Here is an 18,038-nt window from a genome sequence, read left to right on the forward strand (position 1 = left end):
CGCGGGGGAGGGCGCACGCGCCGTCACGTGTGCGCGTGGGCGGAGGACGCCGGGCCGGAAACAGGAAGCGGCGTGTCGCGGGTCGCGGACGTCACTGCCCTGCGCCGGGGCGCCGAGTCCTGACAACGGGCTGGGGATGAGCGAAGCGCAGCGGGGCCCGGCCCCGGCCGAGCCGCCCCCGACCGCCGAGGAGGAGGAGGCGGAAGAGGAGGGGCCCGGCGCAGGGGAGGCGGGGCCCGGCGGCCGCAAGGCCCGGGGGCGGCCCCGCCTGACCGAGTCCGACCGGGCCCGGCGCCGCCTCGAGTCCCGCAAGAAGTACGACGTGCGGCGGGTGTACCTGGGCGAGGCGCACGGGCCCTGGGTGGATCTGCGCCGGCGCAGCGGCTGGAGCGACGCCAAGCTGGCCGCCTACCTGCTGGGGCTGGAGCGGGGGCAGCGCGCCGGGCGCCGCGGGTGAGAGCCGGGACTGCCCCGCCCCGCCCCCGCTCGGGTCCCCGTTACCCCTGGGCCTGGCCCCCCATCTCCTTCTCCTCCATAGGTCCCCCCGGGCCTGGCCCTCTCCCCCTGCAGGCCTCCCATACCCCCCATTCCCGAGCCCCCTATCCGTGTACTCCTGCCTGCCTGCTGGGCTGGAGCAGGGATATGGTGCTGCAGGTGAGAGCCTGAACCCCCCGATCTCTCCCCGCATTCCCCTGGGGCCGTCCCGCCAGCCCCCTACGTGTACTTGCTGAGGCTGGAGCAGAGGTGGTGCCGTGGGTGAGAACCAGGTCTTCAGTCTCCTCGTACACCTGCTGCATGTTGGCGTGGGTACAGGGTGCTGTGGCTGAGAGTTGGGCTCTCTCTTCTCCCACACGCATGCTGCAGCTGGAGGGGGGCATGGTGTGGGGTACCACACACGAGAGATGGGCTCCCTCCAGTCTCTGCTGCGGGGTGTGGGGCTGGACCTTCTTTCCCCTGTGCTTGATTTCCTTCTGCTCCCCTTTTCTCTCCACCTCTTAACCGTGGGACTGGAGTGAAAACAGCATGCAGGGTCTTGCAGGAAAGAGTCAGCCTCTTTTGAGCCAGATTTTCTTCTGTCCCCACTCCTACGCATGCTGGGTGTGGTCTGTCATTGAGCTGTAACTCTTCCTGTTCTGTCCCTGTTCCTGTACGCTCCCCATTTGCTGGAATAGGGGCAGCTAGTGGATTGTTGCAAGTGAGACCCCTGATTGTCTCTTATTCCTTACCCCTTAGTCCATTTCCTTTCTAGACTGAAGGCAAGGGCAACCCCACTTGGGTGGGGACCGCTCGTTCCTTGATCCTCATCCTGTATCCCCAAATTGCTGGGGCTGGGACAGCAAGTGAGCAGGTGGATGAGGGATTTCTCAGATACTCCATCTATGACTTAACTCACATTTTTACACCACCCTCCTCACGAAGGAATGCAAACACTCTCATCAAGTCACCTCCCACCCCCATGCCTTAGTTTCCCCCAGGTGGTGAGGGAGTTGAGCATCTGCGATTTGGCAAATCACTTTGTGACCCTTGCGTAGAAAGCCCTCCAGAAAAGTGTTAAATATGAAAACTCTCCAGGCAAACTCTATGGTGCTTTAGGTGGGGTGGGGGCTGATTTTTTTTGACAAGGTTTTTATGCCGGTTAGTGTAGACATGTTTATAGGAGCAAAAATTCTTTTTTGCTGGTGCAGCACATTTCCCTCTAGAATTCTTTCACCAGGATAAACTGCTCAGTGCTAGGAGAATCTGCTCGTACAGCTGTACTGGCAAATATCTGTAGCACAGACGTGCCTAAATAGACACCCAAGTAACGGCTGAATTGCAGTGGTACGTGTCTCCTGTGGCTCTGCAAATTCGAGCTGTCTCGAAGTAGAACTGCTTATGTGCTCTGCTCCTCCTCAAAGGATTGTTAAATCACTCTAGCATTGTGGTCTGTACTGGCCCTCTTAACTCTGTGCTCCTTCTGGTGATGAAGGTGTGATGGAGTGGGGGATACCTGTGTGTATGTGAGTGGCTCACAGAGGGTATGGGGCTCCTGCTGAGGGTAACCCTGACAACCAGGTAACACCTTTGTACTGCAGACAAAGGAGGAGGTGGAGCCTGAGGGGTTTGAATTGGAACTGGGAGTTGGAAGCAGTGAGTCGGGGCTGGGAGAGAGAGAGAGACAAAGGAGGGGGCAGGGCCCCAGCTCTGGGGGCCCCTCGGGGCCTCCTCTCCCCAACATGGATTGAACTGGCTGTCTCTGCCTGCTGTACTGACTCCTCTGTATGATGCTGTGTCCTGTCGGCTAATAAACCTGCTGTTTTCCTGCTGAGTGAGAGAGACTCCTGCCTGCGGACAGGGTGCAGAGCTTGGGGGACCCCAGAACCCCATCACAGAAGGCTTCAGGGAAGGAAATTTCACCAGGCAATTCTGGGTCATGCAGGGAAATGACTCTCTGATCCCAGCTCCTAATGTGTGAGATCTCGGGTATTTCCCTTGTGGTATATCCTGGGTGCTCAACCTGGGAGGGGAGAGACAAGGGTGGATTCCTTGCATTCGCAGGGTACTGCGTCTGAGTCATGTGTCCATGAAGGTGCAGAGATCCATCTGCCTGCATTTCGTTGCAGGTGCAGGGCCTTAGCGAATATAACAGACCCTGGGGATTTTTCACCTTCCTCTGCAACATGGGTTGGGGCTCACGTGTTGGGATCAGCTGGCCATGCTCCACCTAAACAATTCCCTGCTGTCCCAGGGGCTTGGGTGCTACCTGGATCTCTCCTGCTCTCTACCTGTGACACATTTTATTCTCCTGAGGGTTAAAATGTTTTGGTCTAACTAAAGTCATTGAGCTCATTTTAGGAGTGCCTGTAAGGGTGGTTGCACACAGGGGATCTGATGAGATAATCTGGTCTTTACATAATAACTTGCCTGAGTGAATTTTTCAGGCTAATTATGTGTTGCCAGAAAACAGACTGGAGCGTTTTTAGTGGCCTTTCTGTATTAAGGGCATCATCCCACTAGGTTGCATCTAGTCAGCTGGATTTCAGGGTCTGTTGTGTTTAGGTCTGTAATCCATGGCTTGGAGGAGGTACCAATACAGCGTTTATGTTGTAAGGGATGGTTACCACTCTCTGTGTGTTGTAGTAGAACAGAAGTCTCTATGTAATCTTAAAAAGAAGTAAATAAATAGCCCTTCCCCTTGAATGAACCTGGGAGTAAATCTGTCTTTTGGGAACTTTTCAGAGATCTGTCTCATGTGACCAGACACAAGCCTCTGTGCCTTGTTTTCCCCATCTGTAAAAGGGGAGGAGTACTAGCACAGCCCTGCCTCTTATGTAAAGGATTGTGAGGCATCCTGATACGGAAACTTTGGCACTATAACACATCCCTGCTCTCTTTCTCTGTTGCAGGAAACCATGGGAACAAATCCCTAAAAAGCCGAAACGAAAGAAAAGTAAGTGACTTGTACTGGGGATCCAGCCTGTGACGGTGCCCGAATGTGGGATCCGTGCCGGTGCCCAGAACCTGTTCCTGCAGCCCTCTGCTAGTCTAGCCAGCTGTCCGCTGCCCCGTCAGGTTGTCTTATGGCACCTAACCAAATGGGATCCTGCTCCCTAACCGGGCAGCCCTGCGGTGACCGTAATCCACCTAATACATCACTTACAGGGACCACCACAATTCAGCTGGGGCTGTGACTGGGGCAGCTAGCTGCTACCATAACGCACCAATACGTAATGTACAGCTCTTAACAAACTGTGGTTCTCGGCCCTGACGGGAATTCCCTGGTAAATTACAGTGCCCAGCCCCTTGGGGTCCTATTCTGTGACTAGAGCTCATCAGGACCGCCGTGATACGCCTAAATACAACCGTACCATGCCTTCCGCAAATGAATTGCATGACTAGGGTGTGTAGACATGACTGTAACACACCCACTAAATAATTGAAACAAAAAGCAGTCAAGTAGCACTTTAAAGACTAGCAAAATGGTTTATAAACCATTTTGCTAGTCTTTAAAGTGCTACTTGACTGCTTTTTGTTCTGATAGTGCATAGACTAGCACGGCTTCCTCTCTGTTACTAAATAATTGGTGTGACTTCATCTCCCCTGAGGAGTCAGATCTACTGACAACCTGTCTTCTACCTAATGTGCTCCATAGAGGCAAGTGTAGGGTCTCCTCGTTCAAACTGCCCTCAGCGGTTTGTGGCAGTGGTGCTGAGTGCAGGCTCTTTCCTACGTCTGACAGGTGGTAACGGCTGGTGCAGAAATAGCTGGCCTGATGGGGCTTGAGGGAGCGACTGGGTTATATGCTGATTGGAGGGGTTGCTAGGGCTGCATCTGGCCATTTGCTCCTTGGCTTTTCGTTTGACTGGCTTAACTGCTGAGCACCAGCAGAGCCTGTGTGGGGGCTTTGGTAAATTCACGTGCACAGTTCGAAGCCGCAGGCTGGGCCAGGAGAGCCAATGCTGCCCTAGCACTGTTCTGGAGGGATCCAGCAAGCAAAGAATGGCCGTTAAACACAGACATGCTGGGCAGTTTCTCAGGGTTTTTCCTGCTGGAAGGCTGCCTGAGCAGGCGCGGTGCCAGCTTGGCCCATATCTGAGGGGCAAGTGGAGAGCCTTGCAGCTTTCGGTGTGTCGCAGGCCTTCTTAAGCCACTGTCCCGGAGGGGAGGGTCACCCAGTGGTTAGAGTGCTAGTGTAGGACCTGCAAGCCCTGGGTTCAAATCCCACCTCTGTCACAGACTCCGAGTGAGCTTGGGCATGTTGCCGAGCCTCTCTGTGACGCAGTTTGCCCTCTGTATAGTCCTGCCCTGCCGCAGGAAGCTGTGAAATCCAGACCCTTCAATGACTGGGAAGTGCTCAGGTGCCCTTACAGGGCTGTATGGATGCTACGGGGCAGCCATTCCTTTTGCCCTATGCCACTTCCAAGGGGGTTTGCCCTTCTGCCTGAGTCATAACTTTCCTGCCTCTGCCATAAGCTGTGAGCTCTTAAGCAGGGCTGTGTTCTTCTCAGAAGTGGTTGCATTCCCACTGGGGCAAAAACCTCTAGAATTTCAGGCTGTGAGCTGTCAAAGTGCATAACACAGACTGGAAATGGTGGGATGGTGCCTCACAGGGTCAGAGACTGCAAAACACCATGGAGATGCAGGACCCCGAAGGCACACGTCTCTGCCTTCCCAGAGGAGGGATGCCTTGCCGGGGAGCCACCCTGCTCTGCGTTCATTGCTGTTACAGCCTGTCCCAAGCTTAATTTCCAGCATCTTAGCATCTGAAGGAGACTGTTGCTGTTGAAATGAATACCTGCTAGGAAGCTGCTCTGTTTCAGGCTCTGCTCGCCCTGGAAGGCGGCCAGGTTACAGTTGAATTTCTTCCTGCGATCTGTCCCCATCTCCTGGTAACATTGGTCCAAGAGGCTCTGTTGGCAGGACAGAGGCTTGCGACACAGAGGCGCTGTCCATTCCAGAGCTTCGCAGCTCCGTTCTGGGCTCAAATGCAGGAAATAGCTGGGAAAAATTGTCGTTTCTCTGGGGCCTGGGAGACCCAGCAGGGACAGGACCTTCTCCCATGCAATGTGCATTAACAATGCCGTGCAGTCATAGCAAAGTGTGCAGGGGTGGTGTTGGAAGGGAGCTCACAAGCTCATGTCCAACCCTCTGTGCCAAGGTGGAGCAGGTGGATTTGAACGATCCCTGATGAAAGTTTGTCCAGCCTGTGCCCAAAACCTCCAGTGTCGGGGATCTCACAGCATCCCTTGGACGTCTGCGCTGGAGCTGAGCTCCCCTTAGACTTGGAAGGTTTTTCCTAACATCTATCCAAAGTCACGCTTGCTGTAGAAGAAGCCGATTGCTACTTATCCTACCTTCAGTGGATGTGGAGAGTAACTGATCCCTGCCCTTTTCATAGCAGCCCTTAACCCAGGTCCCGTCTCACTCGCCTTTTCTCGCTCCCCGATTTGTAACCTTTCCCCGTAGACCAGGGGATGAAAATCTTTGATTTGGTTTGCTCTCCTCACCCACCTCTTTCCTAGAGTTCAGTCCCCACCCATCACATCCCAGTGATGCTCCTGCAAACACACCCCTTGATGACATTAGCCGTTGGTGCATTCGTTTTACATCACTGACTCGGGTTTGCTGGAACACCAGTGGCTTCTCGGGGTCCTGCTGTTTCTTAGTTGCGCATCTGATGCGTCCTTCCTAAAGGCTCTGCTTTGCGCTTGTCTTCACTGAGTTTCATCTTGTTGATTTTGGGCCATTTCCCCAGTTGATCTGGGGCAATATGATTTCTAATGTGCCCTCCAAAGGGCTTGCAACCCCTCCCAGCTTGGTATCATTGCAAATGTTAAGCGTAGTTGCCAGTTGACGATCCAAATCGTTAATGAAAATGTTGACCGGCATTGGGCTCTGGACTGACCCCTGCCGATGCTGCTAGACGCGCCCTTTCCGCGTTTGACTGTCAAATTGATAATATTTGAGAGTGATCTTTGAACCAGCTGCATTAGTCTGTATCTTCCGAAACAATAAGTCCTCTGATACCGTGTGCACTAGCGGATATTTTGGAGCATAAGCTTTCGTGGGCAAAGAACCGGGGGTCTCTGCCCACGAAAGCTTACGCTCCAAAATATCTTTGAACCGGTCGTGCACCCGTCTTACCCTGATTTCAGCTGGGCCACGTTACTGTGACTGTGTCAAAGCCTGCCCAAAATAAGATTGGTCACGTCTGCTGTTTCCCTTACCTGTGAGCCCACAACTTTGGTCCGATTTGTTCGCGTCTACCCAGAGCCTGGTCTGCATCTGCTGCCCCCTGGCGGCACTGGAGTACCTGTGCAAAAACCGTCTGCAGTTTGCCCACGTCCCAGCTGACAGGAACAGCCCGTTAGTGAGTCAGTTGGTCTAGATGCAGGTGCCGTCCCTCTCAGTTCCAGAGTTCGCCCTCCTGCGGGCACGGCAGCACTGGAAGGACAAAGGCCTACTCTGGAGCAGGGCTGGGGGGCGCGGATGGCAGGAGCCGCCCCACTGCAGCCTGGGCTGTCCTCGCCAGGGGTTGCTGGTCGTTAGTAGAGGGTAGTAGCTCTGACACACGCAGGTTGCCCCTTTGCTTGACAGGGCACTCACCTGGCAGGTGGTTTAACCCCACTTGGTTCCGTCCCCCGTTTTTCCTTAGCAGTGGGCACACCCCTTTGGCTCACGTGCGTCTCTCCCGCTCCCCCAGGAAGGCGGCGGAACGTCAACTGCCTGAAGAACATGGTGATCTGGTACGAGGACCACAAGAACCGCTGCCCCTATGAGCCGCACCTGGCGGAACTGGACCCCACCTTTGGGCTGTACACCACGGCCGTGTGGCAGTGCGAGGCCGGGCACCGCTACTTCCAGGACTTGCACTCTCCGCTGAAGCCCCTCAGCGACTCCGAGAACGAGAGCGACGAGGGTGAGCCGGGATCCTAGTTGCCCCAGGCAGCAGGGGAGGGCAGGGGAGCTCTTAGTGCTGCCTGTTGTGTGGCGTTGCGGCGTGCCCCACCCCAGAAGCGGCTGCATTCCAGCAGAAAGGGAGCGGTGGCTAGGCCCGCAAGTCCGAGCCCTCGGGGAGGGAGGTGCTCATTGCTCGCAGCCCGAGCACTCCCCCAGCCCTGCGAGTTGGGCAGCAGCAGAAGCCGTTGCCCTCTGGACCTGCCGTGCCTGTAACTGAGGGGCGTCCAACGGGTTTTCAGTGGGGGCCATATGGCAATTTTTTGCACGTTCCAGGGGCCGAACACAAACTAGCCCCTAACCTGCCCCCCCTCAGCCCCAGGCTTCACCCCCTCAGCCCCAAACTCGCCCCTGGGCTTAAACCTCTCGCAGCCCCAACCCACTGCCAGCCCCCGTCCCAGGCTTAACCCCTTGCAGCCCCACACCCAGGATTCATGTCCATTCCATGAATATAATAAGGGGGAGGGATAGCTTGGAGGTTTGAACGTTGGCCTGCTAAACTCGGGTGTGAGTTCAGTCCTTGGGGAGGCCATTTAGGGATTGGGGCAAGTAGATGTCAGGGATGGTGCTTGGTCCTGCCAAGAGGGCAGGGGACTGGCCTAGATGACCTCCCAAGGTCCCTTCCAGCACTAGGAGATGTGTGTGTAAATACACAGGAGCTCTGGGTCTCCTCCTCAGTGTGGCTCCCCCCCCCGCATAGAGCATGCGGCTCTCTGCACAGCCGCCCTGAACCAATAGGACTCAGCTTAATTGGTTTAATGGCCTCCTCCCTCCTGCCGGCCATTAAACTGAGCTTTATCCTTGCAGGGCAGGGAGCTGGAGGAGGCAGGAGGTGCAAATGGCTCCTTAAAGAGGCACAGGGGCTCGGAGCCGCCCAGCCAGCTTTCAAAGTGGCACCACTGCTGGGTCCACGGGCCAAATGAAAAGGCTTCATGGGCTGGATTCTGGCCTGTGGGTCGTGGTAGACGTCCCGGCTCTACCCTGCACTCGCTGATCGCTCTTCCCTTTGCAGCTGGCGCCGGCGTCAGGGCCGGGAGCTCGGACTCCTCCGAGGAGAGCTCCAGCTCAGGCTCGGAAGAGCAGCCCGAGAGCCGTCAAGCCAAGGCCCAGCCAGCACCAGCCGTGGAAGGTGGGAGCAGCAGCGGCCTCATCACGCAGGACGGCATCCACATCCCCTTCGAGCACCACATAGAGAACCTGACGGCCGAGCAGGGCGCCGCCATGTGCCACAACCCGCCCCTCAACGGCCCAGAGAGCATGGAGACCGTGGTGTGCGTGCCCATGCCCATGCAGGTGGGCTCGGGCCATGGGACTCTCTTTGAGAACGTGACGCAGGAGACCTTGGGGGAGGTGGTGGCCAGCTGCCCCGTGCAGGGCATGATGCAGGGCTCTCAGGTCATCATCATCGCCGGGCCCGGCTACGACGCCCTGACGGCCGAGAGCATCCAGCTCAACGTGACCAGTGGTGGGGGCGAGGACGTGCCCTGTGCCATGATCGAGGGCGTGGCCGCCTACACCCAGACAGAGCCAGAGAACGTGCAGCCGGACAGCGGGCAGCTGGTGGAGAGCACAGAGTGCATCGAAACCAAAAAAGGTAGCTGTGCCCAGCCCTCAGCGCCTGCCACCCTGCCCCCAGCTCTGCCGGGGGAGCTTGTGTCATATACAAGAGGTTTGTGGGCAGTGCTAAGAAAACCAGCCCTGGGAAAACTGGTCACAACCAGGCCACTTACAGCCCAGACGGGGGTTTTCCTCCTCAATTAGGCGAACCATGCCAGCCTCAAAAGTCCCTCTGCCAGCCAGAAGTTGCACAAGCAAATCCCACAGATTCTCCAGCTACTCCTATGCCCAAAACCAGTAAGGCTCCTTACTCAGGTGCGAAGTTCTGTAAACGTATTTCACCAAATCCACAAAGGGCCCAGCCACATTCCCAGGTCAACGTATACTTAGATCTAACCCAAAACAACACACTGCGCTGATCCTTTAGAATCTAAATGCTTATTAATAGAGGAAGGAAGAATAGGGTGAGAGAGAGAAATTAAGATGGTTAAATGCCATGCATCAAATCAAAACTATTGATGCAGGCTCCAGCTGGTGGTAAAAGCCGCTGTCGTGAAGGTCTGTGAGAATACCTCCCCTGAGGGACAGATCCCCAGTCCGTACAGGCTGAGTTCATAGCAGAGATGTTCTTGCAAACTGCTCCCGGGATGGAGGCTGAGAGCCGTGGTTTCAGGACTGAAGGACAAGATGGCTCCTGCCAGGTTCCTCTTTAGAAACTTACTACCTGGAGGGAAAAGCCCTTTTTTGTCACACACGCTATGGAGGGCGTCTGTCCTTCCCCTTTTGGGGCCCTCTGCCATTGGCTGGTTCCCGGGGGAGTCGTCTCGGTCCAATTCCTGAGATGCGGCTTGATGGCCGCGTCGCTGTTCAGCCAGCTCTTCTAGAGCTTCTGTTGGGAATCCCGCACTGCACCATTTTTAGTCCAGGTACAGAGCCAGCAGCTGTAACTTCACATGCGAGCGTGATACAGGCATAAGCAGCATAGTCAGAGTCAGCAAATCCCCAGCTTTCAGGAGACACCTCCGTCGGCGCAAGATTTGGTGCAAACTTAAGCCGGTGGTCACAGAAATGGTTTGCATATTTCATTTTAAAATCCAGTAATGTCGCAGCTCGGTCGGTACCGGCGGGGGAGACTGCGAGAGATAAGAAATGTGGCTGTGCCTTCGGCAGGGGGGGCCGCTGTGCTGCCAGGAGTGAGCTGGGGCACGCGCTCCTCTGGGGCGGGGCTAGGGCTGGGTGGCTCAGCCGGGGGCACTTTCCCTGTGTTAGCGACCCTGCTGCTCTGCAGGGTGAAGGGCTCCACTGAGGGGGCTGTGCCCTGAATCTGGGGTCCCAGTGTGCTGTCCTGGCTCGACGGGAGATTTGTGGCTGATTCGCTGTGGATGCAAAAATTAGGACCTCTCCACGTGTCCAGCTCAGAATCCCAAGTGTCTTCACTCCTCATGGCGTTAGCCCTGGGGTAGCTGAGTTTCACTTCTCCAGTCAGCTGGCTACAGAGTTGTCCCCTTGTCCTCGCCCTGTGTGCAGTGCTATACCGCGGCCGTGCTCTGCACCAGAACTGGCTGCGTTTCAGTGGCTGGTGGCTCTTGCCCACCTGTGGGATGAGGCCTCTGTGTTAAATGCATCAGCTCTGAAAAACTTCGCCAGATTCTGGGTGCCAGGCGTTGGCCCCGTGACGTGTCCGTCTGACACCTGTTTTGTGGTGGCAGAAAAAGAAGACCTTTATGGGCTCAAAAAAGAGGAGCTGCAGCCTCCGCCGGAAATACAGATGCCGGAGGAGCTGGAGCTGACCCAAGAGAACATGGAGCCGGAGCCCGAGGAGATGGACGGCAATGACATGTCGGCCATCATCTACGAGATCCCCAAAGAGCCGGAGAAGTGAGTGTCGTATGAAGGGGCAGGGCACTGTGGAGTGGTGCCTTGTTGCTGGGTTTCAAAGACCTTGTACAATGCCTGCTTGTGCCTCAGTTCCCCTCTTGGGCAGAGAGATCTGGCGAGCTTCATCAGTGAAGTGCTCAGTGTCTGCCTTGTCACCGAATCAGAATCCCAGGGACCTCAAGAGGTCATCTAGTTCAGCCCCCTGCCCAAAGCAGGATCAACCCCCACTAAGTCATCCCAGCCAGGGCTTTGCCCAGCCAGGACTTAAAAACCTCTAGGGATGGAGATGCCACCACCGATCTCGGAAATGCATTTCAGGGCTTCACCACCCTCCTGGGGGGAGAGTTTTCCCTAATATCCAACCTCCACCTCTCCCTGTGTAACTTGAGACCATTGCTCCTTGTCCTGCCATCTCACACTGCTGAGAGCAGCCTCCCTCCACCCTCTGTAGGTCCCCCTTTCAGGAAGGCGAAGGCTGCTATCGAATCGCCCCTCACTCTTCTCTTCTGCAAACTAACTAGGTCCAAATCCCTCAGCCGCTCCTCACAGGTCATGTGCTCCAGCCCCCTCACCATTTTCGTTGCCCTCTGCTGGACCCTCTCCAGCGCAACCACATCCCTGCTATACTGGGGGTGCCCAGAGCCGGATGCAGTGCTCCAGATGTGGCCTCACTAGTGCTGCATAAAGGGGAATAATACCTTCTCTAGATGTGCTGGACGTGGTCCTCCTAGTGCACCCCAATGTGCTCTTCGCCTTCTTGGCTACCAGGGTGCACTGTTGGCTCATATCCAGCTTCTCGTCCACAGCAATCCCCAAATCCTGTTCTGCTGCTTGGCTATTTAGCCAGTCAGTCCCCAGCCTGTAGCAGTGTTTGGGATTCTTCCCTCCCCCAGCAGCTGTCTCTCCCCTGCTTGTGCCTGCCCCTAGCTGGCTTGGTTGCCCATTCCTAGCTCCTGTCCTGGGGCAGGAGCCTCCTTGCTGCTGTTGTGCTGCCTTTTATTTCACCAGGGGCTCAGCCCAGCTCTCTCAAAGGGCCGGTTGCTCTGTGGCTGCAGGCCCGTGCTCTAGGGGTCAGGAAACGAGGCAGAACTGCTGGCACTCCAGTGCCTTTGATCTCGGCCCAGTCGCTGCCTCTGGTACAGGGGGCCAATGGCTTCCCTCGCTGGCAGGGTGGCGCTGTGGGGGACGGGAGGCAGGAGGTTTGGGTTCCCTCCCTGCTTCTCCCAGGCGCCCCTGTGCAGATCGATCCTGGCTGACAGTCTAGCCAAGGTTCTTTCCTAGTCTTGGACAAGCAGGCGGACCTGTGGCCGGCCAATCGCTGAACATCACAGCCTTTGGTGCGCACCTCACCACCCCGAACTGACCCCTTAAGCTTCCCCCGCACTGATTGGTTCCAACTCTGTAAAAATGGGGCGGCAGCGTGCTGGGGGGAGGAAATCTCTGCGCACAGCTTGTGGGGTGAGAGAACTCGTCCTTCCCTTCCCCTCAGCTCATGACCGCCAGCCTCCCCTGCCAGGTGTTCGAGGTTTGGTGGGGGGCGGGGGTGTTGGTGTGTCTCTGGGCAGGCGGAGGGGGGCGGCATGTGGCCTTCCCCAGCTGGGGCCTGACACCCCCTTTCTCCACGCAGGAGGCGGCGAAGCAGACGGGGCCGCGTGATGGACGCTGACGGCATGCTGGAAATGTTCCACTGCCCTTACGAAGGATGCAGCCAGGTTTACGTAGCACTTAGTAGCTTTCAGGTATGATTCACACGCGTCGGTTTCCTGCAGCCTGGCCTCTGGGGGGTCAGGCTGCTCCAGGGGCCTCGCTGAGCTTCATTCAAGCACCTCCTGGAGCTGGAGAAACAACTGGGAATGGATCGCTCGGGCTGGCTGGCTGTCTTCTGCAGCAGGAGCTCGAGCAGGGAGATTGGGCAGCTGCTTTCCCTTTGGTGCTGATGAGATTCACTTCCTGGTTTAGGGGTAGTCAGAACCAGCCTGGCCTGGCAGCATTCACGTGAGGGGAAGGAGGGGACGTTTGGGTCAAGTCACTAGGATCGGCAGAGCGAGGGAGTGTGGCCCAAGGACTAGCACGCTGGCTTTGGATTTGGGAGAACCCAGTTTAATTCCCTGCTTTGCCACAGACTGGCTGTGGGACATGGGCAAGTCGTCTAGCCACTCCGTGCCTCAGTTTCCCCATCTGCGCATGGAATGAGGGCCCGAATGGTCTAGGGAGAGTTCTTATCTAGTCTTGGACAACTACATGGACCTGTGGCCAGTCATTGAACGTCACGGTCTTTGGATCCCTGAACTGAACTCTTAAGCTTCTCTCAGGCTGGTTGGTTCCCACTCTGTATCATTGGACTGTCGTTGTACTGGAGGGAGGAAGTCTCTGGACAGTGCTTGTGGGGCGCGAGAGTTCATCGAGTGAGTCTGGAGAGCAGCAGGATCGCGCCATGGGGCGGCACGAGCTCTGGTGGCCGAGCAGCCTTGTTGGGTGGGAGGGAGAGCTCTCGGGGGGGGATTCTTGCCTGCTGCCGGGGGTGTGTAGCAGCCTCTGCTGTGAGCAGAGTGTGTTTGGGGGTGTGGTGTAGCCCATCTATCCCCCCTCTCCTCGTCTCTCCAGAATCACGTGAACCTCGTCCACCGGAAAGGGAAAACAAAAGTCTGTCCCCACCCGGGCTGTGGCAAGAAGTTCTACCTGTCCAACCACCTCCGCAGACACATGATCATTCACTCAGGTGCATCCCCTGGGCTGCTTCCCTCGGCCCACCTCCTCCCTGCGTCTTGCTGGCCTGTGGGGAGACCTGGGTGCGCGCAGCCAATCTGTGCGACAGCCGGTTCTGCTCCTCCTTTTGACACGTGGGTCTCGGGAGCTCCTCTGTGTCTGCTTTGTTGTCTCTGCCCCCAGCTCCGTTGCCCTCCTGTCCCACTCCCTGCCTGACACCAGAGCAGTCAGGAAGGGGAATGGGTCTCGTCCGGATTCCCCTCTGGATCAGCTGTCGCGCTCTGGTCATTCACGTTCTGAGGGGCAGGAACTCACTCCCAACCCCAGAACAAACAGAAGCTCTTGGTGGGAATCCTCCTTCAGAAGAGATCTGCTCCTGGGGGGAACCTCAGGACACCCCCTTGACGTCTCTCCCCTGTCTGAGCTGAGGGATGCTGCTGCTTATTTGGCATCACTGGTGACTCGGATGTCCTGTATGGGAGAGAGCCATACGGTGCCCTTCTCGCTGGGTCGGAGTCCCCACAGTGAGCAGGTTAACGCTCTGCTGCTGTGTGTGTCGGGCCGGGGGTGGGCAGAGAGGGGCCCTGGGCTCTCCTACAGAGGTCCCTTGTGTGATTCCTGGAGCGACCCTGTTCTGTGTGTCCAGCAGGTGTCCGTGAATTCACCTGCGAGACCTGCGGGAAGTCTTTCAAGCGGAAGAATCACCTGGAGGTGCATCGCCGGACGCACACGGGAGAAACGCCTCTCCAGTAAGTGCTGGGGGTGTAGGGGTGACCCACAATGGGACCCTACCCAGGCTCAAATGAGCCCCCAAAGCAGAGCACCTCTGTAGGCCGTCTCCCTGGGACGGTGGGGGCTGGAGCCATGGGAGTGGAGGGTGGGGGCTCTGGCCTATTTCTGGTGACTCTGCTAATGAGGCTGTCTTGCCCCCAAAAGATCCCGATGAGCTTTTCAAAGGTGGTGGGGAGAATTAACCCACTCGCCACTGAACTGCAGCTGCCTCTGGGGTGGGCTGTGGCAGCTCTATATCCCGGGATCTTTCACCCACAGCTGAGATGCAGCCATTTCTGGGGTGGGGCCCAGGGACTGTTTATGAAGGGATCCCTTGCCCAGAGCTGTGAGGAAGCCACCTCTGGGGTGGGGTCAGGCAGCTGTTTGTGCTGGGATGACTCACTTGGTGCTGAGCTGCAGCCACCTCTGGGGTGGGACTTAGTAGCTGTTTATACAGCTCGGTTGGGAAAGCATCAGATTTTTTGGTCCTGCTGGGAGAGCAGGGGACTGGACCTGAGGCCCTCTTGAGGTCCCTTCCAGTGCTAGTTTTCTCCGACTCCTTCACCTGCCCCTAAGATGCAGCTGCCTCTGGGGTGGGGCAGGGGGGCTGTTACCAAGGCGGCCTAACAGCTGAGACAAGGAAGCGAAAAATGCCCCACCCAGTGGCGGGTGGGGTGCCTAGCTCAGCAGAGGCAGGCCTGGGAGGGGCACCAGGGCTACGGCCGGCGTGACGGCATCGGTCCCCTCCCCGGCAGGTGCGAGATCTGCGGGTACCAGTGCCGGCAGCGGGCGTCTCTCAACTGGCACATGAAGAAGCACACCGCCGAAGTTCAGTACAACTTCACCTGCGAGCACTGCGGCAAGCGCTTTGAGAAGATGGACAGCGTCAAATTCCACAAGCTAAAGAGCCACCCGGATCACAAGGCCACGTGATCCCTGCCGGCCGGAGCCTCGGACCACATTATTTATTCTCTCCCCCCCGCCCCCGGGGGACCCTCCGCTGCCGCCCTTCCCTTCCCCAGACGATGGCAGCGTTGGCGGTGCTGGCTCCCGCCGCGAGGGGGAAATCAGCGCCCTGGGGTGGCACTTGCCCTCCCCGCCCAGGAGACGGGGCACTGAGCTCAGAACAGGCAGCAGGCGTGTGTCATGGCTTCCACCGCAGGCCGCCGCCCGCTCGCCCAGGGCTGGGCAGGGTGACTCTCTTGAGCCTGCTTTAAGCTGGAGGCTGTGGGGCTGCCGTGGGAGTGAACGGAGGGGGACGTGCCAGGGCTCGTCTGCAGACAGGGCTCAGACCGGCAAGAGCGTGAGGCGCAGCACCTGGCACCCTCTCCCAGCCTGGCAGCAGAGACAGGGTCTCGGCAGCCCCACCAGGATGGGGGCAACCAAATCTCCCAGACCATTAAACCAACACTACTTTTCTCTGCCTGTTTCCTGGCCTCTTCCTGCCCAGCAGGCAGCGCCCTTGGCAGGGCGTGACTGGCGCTGGGCCCCGCCCTGTGATGTTGCCAGCCATGTGCTCAGGGCTGTTTGGCAGAGGGCCGACCACGTTACCCAAAGGTTGAGGTACAAGTAACTTCACTGGCGGATCCTCCCTGTGTCATGGGCCTGCGCCGCCTCCTGAGACCTGGCTGATGGGGGTTGGGTTTCCCGCTTGCCCTCCAGCCTCTGGGTGCTTTTAAAACCAGCAAGGGCCTTGCAGGTGGGAATGTGAGAGACCCTTCAAAGTGCATCCCAGCGCTGCCTGAGCCAGGCATTCGAGCGGGGAGCTGGCCTGGGCAGAAAAGGGGCGGGGGATGAGAGCGAATGAGAGGCTGGAAACGAGTCACCTGTGTCCTTGTAGCCACCAAGGCTAACAGCGTATTGGGGAGCATTAGGAGGAGCGTTTCTAGCAGAGCGGCAGAAGTTATTTATTCAGCGCTGGTGCGGCCACAGGTGGAGTATTGTGTCCAGTTCTGGGCCCCACGAGAGAAAGGTGGGAATTAAAACCAGGCAGGAAAGCTGAGACGCAGCCTGGAGCATTGGAGAGGGCCCGGGGGGGGGCAACAAAGATGTTTCAGGGGCTGGAGCACATGACTTCTGAGGAGAGGGTGAGGGACTTGGGCTTATTTAGTTTGCAGAAGAGAAGAGTGAGGGGTGATTCGATAGCAGCCTTCGGCTTCCTGCAGGGAGGCTCTAAAGAGGCTGGAGCGAGGCTGCTCTCAGAAGTGAGGGATGGCAGAACAAGGAGCAATGGTCTGAACTTACGGGGGGAGGTGTAGGTTGGAATTAAGAGAAACTTTCCCCAGGAGGGTGGTGCAGCACTGGATTGTGTTTCCTAGAGAGGGGGTGGATTCTCCATCCCTAGAGGTTTTCAAGTCCCAGCTTGACCAAGCCCTGGCTGGGCTGATTGAGTCGGGGTTGCTCCTGCTTTGGGCAGGGGGCTGGGTTTGATGACCTCCTGAGGTCCCTCCCAGCCCTGGGATTCTCTGATTTTTTAGGGCGGCAGATTACTGACTCCAAATGTCATTGCTGGCACCTTGGCTGCTGTGGCTGATCTGCGAAGGTGAAGCCAGGGCCCCGCTCAGCTCCAGCACACGCTCCTCCCCCCCGGGGGAGACCAGCCCCTGCTGCGTTGCCACAGGCCCCTTTCCTCACTCAGGCTCTGGGCTGCGTCTTGGTTCTCCTGCCTGGTTCTTGGTGCTCCTCTTCCCACCTAGTGAGGGCAGCAGCGAAGGGGCCTTTTTCCCACCGGGGCTGGGGGAGCTGGCTGGGTCTCTGCTGCGATGCGAGGGGGAGCCCGTGGGGTTGGCTGGCAAAGGGGTGGCCCTGGATGCCCCCTCAACTCACCTCCGTGCACACTGGCCTCCCTCGGCCAGCCTGCCTCTTTCCGTGAGGTGCTGGCAGGGCCCAGACTCAAAGGAAGCCGGCGAGAGCGCAAAGGATACTCAGACTTGGGTGCCAGGAGAGCCCCGAGCTGCTGTCAGGCCTTTAGCATATTGCTGGGGCACGTGGGGGCCGCCAGGCCCATGCAAGGGCGTCAGCCTTGCAGTAACCTTGAGGCAGCTGAGTCAGAATCTGGGCCCTATTGTGCACAGTCAGACACGCTTCCTGGGGTGCTGGGAGCTTGGCCTCCTGGGTTCTCTCTGGCTTTGGGAGGGGAGAGGGGTCTAGTGGCTGGGAGTCTTGCACTGGCTGGGGGAAGGACCTTGGCAACTAATCATTTAGGTAGAATAAAGGAGCCCGAGGGGTCAGAGCTGACCGGTATTAAGCAGGTTGGAGCTGGCAGCTGGAGACCTCCCCCGGTGCGTCCCACAGCAAAGCCGCATTCCAAACCCTTCCACCCCTTTAGAGAGGCGGCAAAGGAGAACTGTCAACCCCTCTGCAGTGGTCAGTCCTATGCCAGGGGCTCGCCTTGGCAGCTTCCCTCGTTCCCTTGCCCTGGGGCAGGAGACTTGGTGGAGGAGACAAAGGCCTTGGTTGACAGGTTCGAGTGGGTGAAAGATGGTACCGAGAGGAAGGGAGGAGCTGGGCCCATCCCCTTTCCTAGCAGACGCCAGGAGACGAACACCCGGCAGGGACAGAAACAGCCTGAGAACACGCAGCTCTGGGCTCAGTGGGGGACTTGCTGGCACGGTTCTGGCTGGAGAAGGGCCTGGCCTGCCACCTGAGCGGCTGCTCTGAGGCCTGGCTGGCTTGCACCCCTGTCAGGC

At 57.7% G+C, this 18,038-nt stretch overlaps 1 protein-coding gene across 2 annotated transcripts; it reads left to right on the forward strand.

The window, feature by feature from the left end:
* Window positions 1-109: 109 nt before the first annotated feature.
* ZNF653 (zinc finger protein 653) lies at window positions 110-15,770 on the forward strand. Of its 2 annotated transcripts, none has more exons than XM_074979819.1 (9): window positions 110-453; window positions 3,387-3,430; window positions 7,184-7,399; window positions 8,450-9,031; window positions 10,704-10,872; window positions 12,500-12,611; window positions 13,477-13,591; window positions 14,228-14,327; window positions 15,105-15,770. In XM_074979819.1, exons 1-9 carry the CDS (start codon window positions 137-139, stop codon window positions 15,280-15,282), a joined length of 1,833 nt encoding a protein of 610 aa, XP_074835920.1. In that variant the 5' UTR covers window positions 110-136; the 3' UTR covers window positions 15,283-15,770. The 2 variants fall into 2 exon arrangements, with proteins under 2 accessions (XP_074835920.1, XP_074835921.1); XM_074979820.1 differs by having other exon boundaries at window positions 110-315.
* Window positions 15,771-18,038: the final 2,268 nt, after the last annotated feature.

Source organism: Carettochelys insculpta, chromosome 29 (assembly GCF_033958435.1).
Source record: "Carettochelys insculpta isolate YL-2023 chromosome 29, ASM3395843v1, whole genome shotgun sequence".
Classification (NCBI taxonomy): Eukaryota; Metazoa; Chordata; order Testudines; family Carettochelyidae; genus Carettochelys; species Carettochelys insculpta.

Excerpts from the sequence above, each read along its gene's own strand:
- ZNF653 (XM_074979819.1), top strand. The coding sequence starts at position 137 with ATGAGCGAAGCGCAGCGGGGCCCGGCCCCGGCCGAGCCGCCCCCGACC. Across the intron at positions 7,400-8,449 it reads CGAGAACGAGAGCGACGAGG|CTGGCGCCGGCGTCAGGGCC; the intron begins GTGAGCCGGGAT and ends TTCCCTTTGCAG. Across the intron at positions 10,873-12,499 it reads ATCCCCAAAGAGCCGGAGAA|GAGGCGGCGAAGCAGACGGG; the intron begins GTGAGTGTCGTA and ends TTCTCCACGCAG.